This window comes from Silurus meridionalis, chromosome 6 (genome assembly GCF_014805685.1).
Source record: "Silurus meridionalis isolate SWU-2019-XX chromosome 6, ASM1480568v1, whole genome shotgun sequence".
NCBI lineage: Eukaryota > Metazoa > Chordata > Actinopteri > Siluriformes > Siluridae > Silurus > Silurus meridionalis.
Window position 1 is genome coordinate 13,511,772 of NC_060889.1, and position 14,642 is coordinate 13,526,413.

At 37.3% G+C, this 14,642-nt stretch overlaps 2 protein-coding genes across 2 annotated transcripts; both read left to right on the forward strand.

Moving 5' to 3' along the window:
* The first annotated feature begins 1,374 nt into the window (after window positions 1–1,374).
* Window positions 1,375–5,327, forward strand: rpl34 (ribosomal protein L34). Its single transcript, XM_046852796.1, has 5 exons — window positions 1,375–1,454; window positions 1,943–2,013; window positions 2,772–2,871; window positions 4,164–4,267; window positions 5,204–5,327. Exons 2-5 carry the CDS (start codon window positions 1,949–1,951, stop codon window positions 5,286–5,288), a joined length of 354 nt encoding a protein of 117 aa, XP_046708752.1. The 5' UTR covers window positions 1,375–1,454; window positions 1,943–1,948; the 3' UTR covers window positions 5,289–5,327.
* A 5,220-nt stretch (window positions 5,328–10,547) lies between these two features.
* On the forward strand, window positions 10,548–14,389 carry ostc (oligosaccharyltransferase complex subunit). The gene is made up of 4 exons (XM_046851833.1): window positions 10,548–10,764; window positions 13,035–13,128; window positions 13,229–13,426; window positions 13,975–14,389. The coding sequence occupies exons 1-4, from the start codon at window positions 10,626–10,628 to the stop codon at window positions 13,991–13,993; spliced, it is 450 nt and encodes a 149-aa protein (XP_046707789.1). The 5' UTR covers window positions 10,548–10,625; the 3' UTR covers window positions 13,994–14,389.
* The last annotated feature ends 253 nt before the right edge of the window (window positions 14,390–14,642 follow it).

Here is a 14,642-nt window from a genome sequence, read left to right on the forward strand (position 1 = left end):
CTTGACGTTTGTCTATATTTGAGACATACAGGTTGTTGTTCCTGAACTTTTCACCAGCAAAAGATGATGATTGTATTTGGAGCTTTATTATACGTTTTAGATCTAGTGAGGACTGATTTAAATGGATTCACACCAACGGACTGGTCAGAACAAAGAAAATAATATAATAAATAATCAATAATATATCCAAGAACTTTGGTTTGTGATTTATAAATTATATTCTAAGTAAGTCATTTTTTATTATTAATCTTAATATTATTAGTTCAATCAAAAACTATACTTACAGACCTCAATGTATTAGATAATTCCTTGGCATGGCGAGGAATTTATTCAGCCTAGATTTAAGATTTAAGATTTTAAGACTCTTCAAAACTCTAACTAAAGCTTCCCTGATTTTTGATCCCACCTCCATCAGTCTGTAAATCATAAACCAGTCAATCCCACCATCATCTTTTAGGGCCTGTCGGTGCAATCAGTGAAATCAAGGAGCTTCCTAATTTATATATACTCATAGATTTTGTGAAACACAAATCTCATTTCACTATTGTTTAGGAAGACAAAAAAAGTTGCTATAAATGTTTTTACAGAAAAAAAATTTAAAAAGTAAATTCATCATTCATGTTATGTTCACACATTTATTACAAAGAGCTAATGCTTAGATAAATAAGTGACTCTCTTATTCTGGTAAAGCACTGGTTAGGTTCTAAGCTACAAGGCTGTACACAAATCTTGACTCTGTACACTATTTAAACTCAAATGTACTCAAATACACACTCTGACTAGTTGATTACTAGCACATACCTACACGTATTAGACATTTTATCAGGTATTCAACTTTGCAAGTCTACATGATGTGCATCTAATACATGAATCATATTTTCCCCAATTAGCTTTATTCAAAAAGCAAGCAAACAAACATTAAAACTTGCATTTTAGTGTAAAAACTAACCGGGAAAAGCATATAAGCAGCACAAAACATTAAACTTTAAGGGGGATGAGCTACAGCAACAGCCAATGAAGAACACATTAGGTTCCAGTTCTGTCAGCCATAAACAGGAATATTTTTTTTGAATAATGTCTCGTGATTGGCTGAATTTATAACTGAATAAAGTCGAAGGTGTTTAGATGCTTATATTAAAGTGGACAGTGTACTATCTAGAGAGGGAACCCAAGTATTTGTGACTGAGTCTTGTTTGCTGAACAGCTGGTGGCGTTCCTGAAAACCAGCTGGTTTATTTAAAATAAAACAAAGGGCCATTCATTGAGCTTATATTCATTTTACAAGCCATTTTAAGAAACTTTATTTAATCTACGTTCAGTTAATATACAATATGGCTCTTTTTCAACGCACTTTTAATTTGAATACACCAAAAACGCACCATTTCCGGTCGCTGAAGGATTTTCAACTTTCACCCTGACTCTCAGCCTTCCTCTTCCGTTTCGGTTATACCCAGGTATGGAGGATTTTGTCTTTTCGCGAAGGAAACCAAAAAAAATATCGCATGCAATCTTCAGTATTGGAGCCTTTTATTCAAATAATTTTGATGAAATATATTGTTAAGAGTGCAAAGAAATAAACATGTATATTATTGCCTCGGTTTTTGTGTTGAGGAGGGTTTTATTTTCTGTGTTAGTGTTAGCGTAAATGTGAGCTAGATGGCTAAAACCGGTGTAACTCAAGGCCCTTGTGTTAATATACGCTCCCGGGTTTTATACAATTCAATATTTCCGTGTTTGTAAATGATGTAAAACTACACGGTGAGTCTGTAATACAGTATTTGAGAGAATCTGAAGGCAACGTATTTTGATTAGCAGACATTTAACGATGTTCAGTTGTTTTGTGCGACTGTTGAGCAATGTTTTTTTGTGTATATTAAACATTTAACTTAAAAGGGTAAAGCCATTTTGTAAAATAAATATGCTTGTATTTGTCGTTCCCCAGGTCAAGATGGTTCAGCGCCTGACTTACCGCCGTAGGCTGTCCTACAACACCACCTCCAACAAGACCAGACTGTGAGTGAGACTCCTTTACCCCCATTACCGGTCATTTACACCAATACAGCAGCACTGATGGACCAAACATGGACTTTAACTGAATCGTTCAATCATGTCACACTACAGCACTTTCTCCATGGACAATTAGTTCATCAGGACTTTTATCAATACTACCATTGTGGTGAAATCTGAATTTAAAGCGTCTATGGATGAACTGAGATTACTCTGCACATCATTGGTAAAATCTGGCTTTAGGTTGTGTCACGCCACCCTGTCATGGATTTTTGTTTTTGTACAGATTACCGACATTTTTTTTTTGTGCTTGTAAAACAATTTCGGGGAAATATCAACATTTTGGAGAGCTTTATATGATGCGTAGTTAGCCATTTTTTCCCCCTGCAAAATAATCAAATTAGGCTATGGATCATCCTTCAGTTCATTTCTTACTTTTTGTGTGTGTGTGATTGTTAACCTGCTTTTAAGACCAAAGATTTTGTTCAATTAGTGGTTTGTGAATTATTACACCTGTTTGTGCATATTTGCAGTGTTTGCATGTTCAATGTGTAAGAATTTGGGGGCAAAAACAAGTTTTATGTATTGTCTTTTTCGTGTAGTGTGAGATTGTATATTTAGTGCTATATGTAATGTGGCATCAAACTTAGGGGGAAGTTTCAGGAAATTACCACCAAATCAGTCATTGTGATTACAAAAAATGGTGAAAAAGTTGCAGGAATGTGTAGCAAATTTATTGAACAGTATTTCTGTTTCACCATCAGATCCCGGACCCCCGGTAACCGGATTGTGTATCTGTACACCAAGAAGACTGGCAAGGCTCCCAAGTCAGCATGTGGAATCTGCCCCGGTAGACTGCGTGGTGTAAGTATTGCATTGTGCCGAGCTGGTTTACACCTCAGCACTCAGGATGTGACCGTTTTTGTGACATGGTGTGGAAAAACAATAACAAAACGTGTAATTATTTCACATTTGTCCAATACTCAGAAATAAACTTTTTTTTGCACAACAATATTTTTAGGGCTTTAAACAAAGGTCCACTGACCAGGCACATAGACAAGTCAGTCCACTATACTGATGCGTACATGGTTTAGGCCAGGGGTCCTCTGTTTTGGAGCTGTGGACACCTGTAGCTATTAAAATAGTCAAAATATGTTAGCATAAAGAGCATTTCAAGTCTCCTGCATAAAGGGGAAAATACAATTATGTTTTTGCTTATATACTCTATATGGACCTTTTACTTCCCTTATTGGGGGCACAAGGTTGTCTACGAAGCACCATGATTGCCATTTCTTTGTGAACTTACATCAAGCTAGTGACAGTGTCCTTATCCTACCATGAGAGTGATTTCAATTATATATTTTGTCAAAGGTGTTTTTTATTTTTAGTTTATTTATTTATTTTTTTTAATTATTATTTTTTAAATATATAAAGAGTTTGTGTGAAAGTACACCAAGTAGAAAAACTTTTGGAAGACATTTTGCAAAGAAAATTCCCCTGTGTATGGAAACTATGTATGAAAACCTATAGTAACCTCAATAATAAGTTAATAAAAACTTTTCAGAAATAAGGTTCACTAACTATTTTAGAATTAAGGGTTAAGACCAACCTGTACAACCTTTTTCAAATTTAAAACCTAAACAGGATTTGGTTTTTCTAAGCAAAGGCACTTGGTATACTAAACTTTCTTTTTGTATAATGCATTTTTGTTTACACATAAAGAAATATAAGGCCTGTGGGTGTCTATGCACAGTAAACATTTACAGCTCCCACCGACACCCACAGGTCTTATTTTTCTTTCAGATTAAACACTGACCAGGTCACAAATGAAAAATGGGATTGGGCTTGCATCCCAGTGAAAACCCAATCCTATTTTTCATTTGTGACCTGGTCAGTGTTTAATCTGAATTGGGTTATGAAAAAGCCAATCATTTATGCTTTCGGAAGTGCACTTTGGTTTTTGCCCTTGAATTGCTCTGCACAGTGATTTGATTCTTGATCGGACATGAAGTGGTAGAGTAATGGAAGATTTATTCAGCGTTAAATTATATATACCCCAAAATGTCTCTTTTCTTGGTGCTGTTTATATTGATAAATCTGTATGTACCTGTTATACATGTTCAGAATTGTAAATGCTGAGTTTTTGTTTTAAACAGATTCGTGCAGTGAGACCTCAGGTTCTAATGAGGCTCTCAAAGACCAAAAAGCATGTTAGCAGGGCCTATGGTGGTTCCATGTGCGCCAAATGTGTGCGGGACAGGTACGAGCATTTCAATGTCACATTCGTTCGAGTATATACCTTTTTTGCTTTGTTTAGGAGTGCATTATTATTTCTGGTTGACTTAACTCGAGACTGCTTCACAACATACACGGTTGATGAATAAATGGCCTTTTTCTTATTGCTTATACACTTGATTGCATCCCATGCTTGGGTGAGCCGGGGTCATGAAAGATGATTTATAGCAGGAATATAAACAGGCTGCCTCACTTCTCATGAACTTTTGAGTGTAAGCATATCTGGGAGAGTTAGTAGACATAGCTGGAAGTATCCAGCTATAGCCAAAAATATTTACTAATGCATGTGAAAAGGTGACTAATCCTGACATTGACTTATTTTGATATTGAAAAGTCAGTGTGTAATGCATAGGCGATTGGTGATTATCACTACTATACAAACGGCACTGTTACACAGTATATTGTATATTATGCTTTTATGTAAGGAAATTCATGATTGTGATTTTGCTGGATTTTAGTACAGTTGTTTGAACAAGAGTACGGCTTTACTGTTTGTGTATCAAATGCTGGAATAAATTATAACACTTGCTAATATGGATGCATATTTGCAACAAGTTGTTGTTCGAAAAATGCCTTGTTTGAATTGGCCCTTAGAATTTATTGCTAATATATATTATATAAGCAGTGTTCGAATAAGTATAATTTAGATGCGCTGGAATATTAGTGATCGAGTGCATGAGCATTCTGGCTCACTGCAGCTTTTTTACCCTATCTTATACCAGGCAGGCACATACAGGGTACAGGGCCTCAAGTATGATTTATAGTTTTGTTGATAAATGGTGAAAGTCATACGTTTATTACTTATCATTGTTACCAGGTTAAACGTTGGCAGAATATTATATTTTTCTTTTTTTCATTATTTTGTACAATGTGGAACTAATTGATGTTTTATGTTTTCCAGGATCAAGCGTGCTTTCCTTATTGAGGAGCAGAAAATCGTTGTCAAAGTACTTAAGGCACAGGCACAAAGTCAGAAATCAAAGTAAATGAGTGTTTGGACAATAAAATAAATGTTTGAGAACATACTGGTTTGTCCTGTTATCTATTATTAAATGTATAAATAACCCTCATACTCTGCTGCTAATTACTAATCCAATTGAAAAACATTTAGGCTTCATATATTAATCTTTTAGTGTTTGTTAAACATGTACAAAAGCTGGGTTACGTTTATTTATTTATCCCCACCTCTCCTTGGTCATTTCCTATTAAGTGCAAAGCCATGTTCCAGACATCAGTTTAATTCAGTCACTCTGGAATTGCTGTAAACCGAAGTAAGTTAACCTTAATATTAGATTCTGTGCGTAAAGTGTACCAATTCATGCAGAGGAAAGTCAGTTATTTTTAACACCCACCCCCAAGAGGAAGCAGTAGAATAGAAACATGTTTCTGTATTGAGTATTTATGAATTTCAGATTTGTAGGAATAACAAACCAATATAATTAATTTGGTGCTGTTTTGCTGAAATTAACATAATTTAGTGATGCTTACTCCATTAATGTTTAATGTGGACTGCTCATAACTGCCTTAAAAAGAAGTCATCACTGTCTTAAGTGGTGGAAGTAAATGTGGAAAATATGCAAAATCAAGAGATGATTTTCTGAGCTCAGAATTGCTACACTGTGCCACTTTGACTTTCCTTAGATAAACATTTACATTGTGCTCTGATGCCATGTGCTAATGGCAGCACTTGGAACTGTTTGGTTTAAAAAAAAAAAAAAATGGTCTTAGGGACCTATTTTAATCCAAGTCCTGACAACACTATTGTCACATTAGGTCTAATTTGGAGTTGTGTTTACAGTCATTAACCATATGTCTGAAATGGAAAACAATCACTGGATTCCCCTAATAACTTCAATGCACACTGTCAATTTCCCCTGATCAGATTATCGTCAAACTTGGATTTTAGTCTAATGTCTGTTACCAAATGTGTAAACACAAATAATTATGAAATGAAAGCTGAATATTTAAATGCTTTACCCATAATGAGCAGAGGTGGCAAAAGTACACACATCCTTTACTTAAGTAGAATTACAGATATTTGTTTTAAAAGACTTGTAAAAGTTGGAGTACTAACTACACTTTTTTAATTCAAGTTAAGAAGTTTAGGCTCTGACATAAGTAGTCATTACTACTACCTGTTTTAGTGAACCTCACATCATATTAATAGTAGGGCTGTCAATCGATTCAAATATTTAATTGTGATTAATCGCGTGCATTCTCACGAGTTAACTCACTTAAATCTTAACTTAACTGCACGTCTGTTCTAAATGTACCTTGAATACTTCTCACGTTTTTAACACTAATCAACATGGACAAATATGGATGCTTTATGCAAATGTATGTTTATTATTAGTGAAACCAAATTCAACATAGAGCATGAAGACAAAATATTCTTGTAAATGTTTTAAAGTAATTATGTGTGTTAATTTATGTAAATCATTGATGAACGAGAAAAATGGGAGAGAGAAGGTTGGATGGTGTGGAGATGTTGAAGCAGAAATCGATAGGATTAGTAAGGAGGAAGTGAGAGCAGCGATTAAGAGGATGATGTACCAGTGGAAGCATAGAGATGTTTAGGAGAGATGGCAGTGGAGTTTTTAACAAGATTGTTTAACAGGATTTTTGAGAAGATGCCTGAGGAATGGAGAAGGAGTGTGCTGGTACCGATCTTTAAAAATACGGGAGATGTGCAGACCTGCAGTAACTACAGGGAAATTAAGTTGATCAGTCACACCATGAAGTTATGGGAAAGAGTTGTGGAAGCCAGGCTGAAAGAGGAGGTGACATCTATGAGCAACAGTATGGTTTCAGGCTGAGGAAGAGCACCACAGATGCATTATTTGCTTTTCAGAATGTTGATGGAGAAGTATAGAGAAAGTCAGAAGGAGTTGCATTGTGTGTTTATGGATTTAGAGGTGGAGAAGTTCAGGTACCTGGGGTCAACAATGCAAAGTAATTGTTAGAGAAGTGGAGAAGAGATTGCAGGCAGGGTGGAGTGGGTGAAGAAGAGTGGCAGGAGTGATTTGTGGTAGAAGAGTATCTGCAAGAGTTAAAGGGAAAGTTTATAGGACTGTGGTAAAACGTGCGATATTGTATGGTTTAGAGACGGTGGCATTGAGTAAAAGACAGGAGGTGGAGCTGGAGGTAGCAGAGCTGAAGATGTTGAGATTTTCCTTGGGAGTAATGAGGATGGACAGGATTAGAAATGAGTTTATTAGAGGGACAGCCCATGTAGGTTGTTTTGGAGACAAGGTGAGGGAGGCGAGATTGAGATGGTTTGGACATGTGCAGAGGAGGGACAAAAGGTATATCTGCAAGAGAATGCTGAGGATGGAGCCACCAGGAAGGAGGAAAAGAGGAAGGCCAAGGAGGCGGTTTATGGATGTGGTGAGGGAAGACATGCAGGTATTTGGGTTGAAAGAGGCAGATGATCCGCTGTGGCGACCCCTAATGGGAGAAGCCGAAAGAAGAAGAAGAATTTATGTAAATCATGAAGACACCAAACGGAACCGTGTTTCCACACGGATGGTTAATGAGGTGATACCGAAGAAACAACCTTTACTAATTTTCATACAGATTACATAATCAGAAAACATTGGTTTGCGATGTGAATTGGTTGTATTGGTTAAAAAGTAGACTTTTCGAGCTTTCTATTCATATATTTATTATGTCTGTAATGCAAATATTCACTGAGATTCAGGTTGTTATATTTATGTGTCTGTGAAGAGAGACGACAGACGGCAGAGTCTTTATTTTACAAAAGCACAACGTTTTGTTGATAAGTGTATACAAATAAAAGAAGACCCTTTACAGATTCGATTAATGTAATCTGTACCACTGTGTATAGTAGAAATGACAATAAAAGCCTCTTGACTTTTGACTTGAAGAATGCGCTGGTGCGTTTGTCGACCCCTAGAGGGTTCATTGTGCATTACGGCGGGTTTTAATGCTGATTTGAGACGGCACATCAGTAAAACAAATGTTTAGTGATTAAAAATGTTTTTTTTAATATAAAAATGGTCAAACAGAAATCCGAGCTGCATTAATCGCACGTTAATAAAATTAGTGCCGTTAAAATTGATTTGCATTAACGTGTTAATATTGACAGCCCTATTTAATATATTAATCCAAAACGAATTTCACATTTTGTTAATTAATTAATTAATGTATCCAAACTAATCATTGACTATACTGAACACGCAGAGAAAAGTTGATGATGATCAGGTGATCAGGAATGTCTCAGTTCTCAGTCATGTTTAGCCCTAAATTAGTAAAGGTTGTTTCTTCGGTATCACCTCATCAACCATCTGTGTGGAAACACGGTTCCGTTTGGTGTCTTGATGATTTACATAAATTCTTCGACTTCTTTTAGCTTCTCCCATTAGGGGTCGCCACAGCGGATCATCCGTCTCCATAGCCCCCTGTCCTCTACATCTGCCTCTTTCAACTCAACTACCTGCATGTCTTCCCTCACCACATCCATAAACCTCCTCCTTGGCCTTCCTCTTTTCCTCCTTCCTGGTGGCTCCATCCTCAGCATTCTCCTACCGATATACCCCATGTTCCTCCTCTGCACATGTCCAAACCCTCTCAATCTCGCCTCCATCACCTTGTCTCCAAAATGTCCTACATGTGCTACCCCTCTAATAAACTAATTTCTAATCCTGTCCATCCTCATCACTCCCAACGAAAACCTCAACATCTCCAGCTCTGCTGCCTGTATTTTATTCAATGCTACTGTCTCTAAATCATACAGCCATGTTTAGCCCTATTCAATATATTAATTTGAAATGAATTTCACATTTTCTTACCTAATGAATGTATCCAGGCTGAACATTCACTATACTGAACACACGCAGAGAAAAGATGATGATGATGATCAGGTGATCAGGAATGTCTGTTCTCAGTCATGTTTACATCGCTGACTCCCTCTGTCTCATCCACGGTTAACCCCAGACTTCTTGTTGACTTCTGTAATCTAGTCTATGTCTGGGGTGTGTGAGAGCCAGGAAATGATACACCAGTGGTAAAAAGCCACCAATGACAGGAAATAGGTTAATTTGTTGAAAACGTATGCACGTTGCGCAATGAGAAGAACAAATATTGACATTTCACCAAATAAATTAAAACTAAAGTAATGAGTCTGGTTTAAATGAGTGAAAGTAAAAAGTTAATAAATAGTTAAGTAAAATACTGTTACCAGAAAAATCTACTTGAATACAATAACAAAGCATTTGTACTTTATTACTTCCCACTAATGAGCCAACAAATTTGATTTAGAAGCTGCCAAATAGGAAGTAAGCTATCTCAGCAATACTGACACAACACTTGACAGGCCTCTTCAGGACCATGTTCATGACCTAAAAATGACATGCTGGAAATACTTACTATATTCATAATACTTATTATAATATAATAAATATTACACATACGTATTATAATACCTATTATATTCATAGTACATATATATATTCACCTGTATATTCATAGTACATATACGTCTGTAAATTACTGTTTATAGTGCTATATTACCATTCTATTTAACTTATGTAAATCATGTAAACACTGTATATCCTGCACTTGCTGTTATTGCACTCTGGTTAGACCCAAACTGCATTTCGTTGCCTTGTGCTTGTACATGTGTAATGACAATAAAGTTTAATCTAATCTAATCTAATCTAGTACTCCACACCAACTCTGAACAGAAGTTATCAAATCGTTATGCTGGTGAATGCAAATGCAATAAAAAAAAAACTAACAAAAAAACAAACAGGATCAGAATTTAGTTGCTTGGCTACAAAATCATTATCACTATGATGATGATGATGATGATGATTATTATTATTATTATTATTATTAATATTATCATTATTTGCATGTCCAATTTTGTTGGTTATAAATGTAACTAATACCAACCTAGGTATGTTTTATTTATCAGTGTATTAACAGGCCTGTATGGAGAGGCTTTCCTCCCTTCTTAGGGATTAGTGATAGTGATGTAGAATGGAGCACATCCCTGTCTTTCACTGCGAGTCTACACAATTTACCGGCTATTATTTGCTATTATTTGACGGTACTTTGATGTTGATTACGTTTAGGCATAATCTCATCGGAGCAAAAATATCATTTAAATGCACATTTTTAATTGCAGTTTATTAATCCATGATGCAGAGTATTCGGGTGATGGTAGTGTAGGGAGTCCTTTATTGTGGCGGTCAGCGGTGAATACTGTGTGTTTAAACTACTTCCTGTACACGTCGCTCATACGGCGCTGCGCTCACCGGCCAGGAGACTGAACACGGACACAGACACGGACACGGACTATGGAAACTTTAATCGGCCTGCCGTTTGCTGTGTTAGAATGTCCAAATATCAAGCTGAAGAAGCCGTCCTGGCTGCACATGCCCTCTGCCATGACTGTGTACGCCGTTGTGATTGTGTCCTACTTTCTCATCACTGGTGGTAAGTGTGTTACACTGCTGTTAGCCTGATGTGTGTGTGTGTGTGTGTGTGTGTGTGTGTGTGTGTGTGTGTGTGTGTGTTTCGCATGAACAATTTGCACCTTCCTAATGTTTAAAGTAGTTAGCTAAACTGTAGTTAGCTTAGTCACCTACATCTGCAAAATCGTGCGATTTCGAACTGGCGTTTTTTTTTTTTAGCGCATTAGCATATCACCTGAAAAATGCTACTAGTACTTATACTGCTGCTACTAGTACTAACACTACTTTTATAGCTACTACTGTTGCTACTAGCGCTGCTACTAGCACTAATACTACTACTACTGCTAGTACTAATACTACTACTGCTGCTGCTACTACTAGCACTAGCACTACTACTACTACTACTACTACTAGCACTAATAATACTATTACTACTTCTACAGCTGCTACTAGCACTGACACTACTACTTCTACTTGATACTTCTCCCATTAGGGGTCGCCACAGCGGATCATCAGTCTCCACACCCCTTTGTCCTCTACATCTGCCTCTTTCAAACCAACTACCTGCATGTCTTCCCTCAACACATTCATAAACCTCCTCCTTGGTCTTCCTCTTTTCCTCCTTCCTGGTGGCTCTATCCTCAGCACTCTTCTACCAATATAACCCATGTCCCTTCTCTGCACATGTCCAAACCATCTCAATCTCGCTTCCCTCAACTTGTCTCCAAAACCTCCTACATGCACTGTCCCTCTAATAAACTAATTTCTAATCCTGTCCATCCTCATCACTCCTCCATTACTTTTACTGTTGACCCCAGGTACCTGAACTCCTCCACCTTCTCCACCTCTTCTTCTCCCTGCAACCGCACTACTTCACTGCCCTCCCCCTCATTCACACACATGTACTGTCTTACTCCTACTGACTTTCATTCCCCTTCTCTCCTGCTCGTACCTTCACCTCTCCAGGCTCTCCTCAATATGCTCCCCACTCTCACCACAAATAACAATATCCGCAAACATCATAGTCCAGGGAGACTCCTGCCTGACCTCGTACGTCAACCTGTCCATCACCACTGCAAACAGGAAAGGGCTCAGAGCTGATCCTTGATGCAGTCTCACCTCCACCTTGAATCAGTCTGTCATTCCTACTGCACACTTCACTGCTGTCACACTGTCCTCATACATGTCCTGCACCACCCTCACATACTTCTCTGACACACCTGATTTCCTCATACAATACCACAACTCCTCTCTCTGCACTCTGTTGTATGCTTTCTCTAAATCTACAAACACACAAGGCAACTCCTTCTGACCTTCTCTTTACTTCTCCATCAACATTCTCAATGCAAATCATGCTTCTGTGGTGCTCTTCCTCGGCATGAAACCATACTGTTGCTCACAGATGGTCACTTCTTCTCTCAGCCTGGCTTCTACTACTCTTTTTCCATAAATTCATCGTGTGACTGATCAACTTAATTCTTCTGTAGTTACTGCAGGTCTGCACATCTCCCTTATTCTTGAAGATTGGTATCAGCACACTTCTTCTCCATTCCTCAGGCATCCTCTTACCTTCCAAAATCTTGTTAAACAATCTGGTTAAAAACTCCACTGCCATCTCTCCTAAACATCTCCATGATTCTATCACTTCTAACCCACCTTCTCAACACACTCTCTTGACTAGTCAACATATTTCCATCTTCATCCTTTATTGCTCTTGCAGCACATCCTTCCCAGCTCGGTCCCTCTGCCTGGCCAATTGGTACAAATCCTTTTCCCTGTCCTTAGTGTCTAACCTCTCATACAGCTCCTCATATGCCTTTTCCTTGGCTTTCGCCACCTCCCTCTTCACCTGCTGCTGCATCTCCTTGTGCTCCTGCCTACTTTTCATATCACTTTGTCAATCCTAATTCTGTTTCGCCAACCTCTTTCTCCTACTATCAATAATACTACTATTAAAGCTATTACTGCTGCTACTAATTAGATTCGATTTAACTTTAGTAACACAAGTTGCACAAGTTACTGCTGCTGCTACTAGTACTATTACTAAGGGCAATTTACTAGTCAGTCATCTGTACAAACAGCCAGTCTGCCTATTTGTATTTTTAGAGGAATCTGAATGGAATTAAACCTATGGGAATACAGAGAGAACAGCACAGAAAGTTCAGAGAGATTGTAACCAAAAGCTCTGGACTGAATTAAAGCTGTGAGACAGTAAAGTGATCTGCTGTGACATTAGGCAGCAAAAACGATGTTTGCTGAATTGGCTTTAATTTAAATGTCATTTACTTCCAGGTATAATCTATGATGTTATTGTTGAGCCACCCAGTGTGGGATCAATGACTGATGAACACGGTCACCAGAGACCTGTGGCATTTTTGGCTTACAGGTGAGTTTTATAAACATAAATAATGGCGCCAGGTTTCTGTGTGTATGTAAGACTTTTATAAACACATTCTGACAATTTTTTAATGCTGTGTGGTTGTTAGGGTGAATGGACAGTACATCATGGAGGGTCTGGCATCCAGCTTCCTTTTCACCATGGGTGGTCTCGGCTTCATCATTCTAGACCGCTCCAATGCCCCAAATATTCCTAAACTCAACCGCTTCTTGCTACTTTTCATTGGCTTTGTGAGCGTGCTGCTGAGCTTCTTCATGGCCCGAGTGTTCATGAGAATGAAGCTGCCGTAAGTCTCCTATCTCACTATATAATATAATTCCAGTTGTCTTTTCATCTTTTATTTCACTAATATAGTCTTGGTTGAAAGGAGACATTAAATAAAATAAATAAAAGATCCTTCAGTTAATACATGAATGCAAATGTTTTTGGACACTTTGCATGGTTAAAAAACGTACAGCCGTTATCAATTAGGGTGTACTCACTTGTTTGCAGCAATTTTGACAATAATAGCTGTATGTTAAGTTATTTTCAGAGGACAGTAAGATGATGTCCTCTTAGAAAATACTCAAAAATAGTTGCTGAAATGTGAGGGGTGTACTCACTTTTGTGAGATACTGTATGTGCATTCAAGCTGACTCCCTTGTCTGTTATAGTTTTACACTGTACGTAGATTTACATAAGCACTGGTTTGCGCTTGGTTTACTCTGATATGCTGCTCTATGCTTGGGCAAACACTTGTAAATATAAAAATTATAATATCATGCTTTCTCATGAATCAGTCAAAATGTATTAAGCATCACATGTTTATTATTGTGTTTGATGTCTCATTTGCAGTGGTTATCTCATGGGTTAAATCTGCGCAAGACCTTTTTCATGTGGTGCACACCAGAGCCAGACACAGAAGGATGACTTCATATGAACAGAAAATTACCTTCTGGATCAGTGTGATGATGATTTTCTTTTTGTGTATGTGTGTGCTTAAGAGAGATTGGTGGGAAAAAAAAGTGTAGTTTGTCCCCATCCCCAAAGGCTTCAGGTTTGTGGGTTATTAGATTTTGTTCAAAATGTTCATATAATGATTGTTAAAGAAAGGCATATCTTGTATTGGAGCTCTGTGCTAAACGATCAAAACTGGTTTACATATGAAATCAATTACATGCTTGTGTCACAGAAAGCTAGAAAAGGATCTGGTTTGTGTGGGGTGGGTTTTTCTATGTAAAGCTAAAATAAAAGCTCTTTATACAACCAATGCTTTTGATGCCTTCTTTATAATTAGAAATTACCCATTTCAATGTACTTTTTAAAATATTTTATTCTAATCTTATTCTTATTTAATCTTAATTCTCATTAAAACTCATTTTATGACTGCACTTAAGTAAAATAAAATTGAGTTAAAAAATATCTAGCAAGTGTTAAAAGTGAAATATTGATAATTTCTTACTTTAAAATTCCTTCTTTCAATTTACAGACTTGGAGTCACATGGATTCGTTCTCACACACAG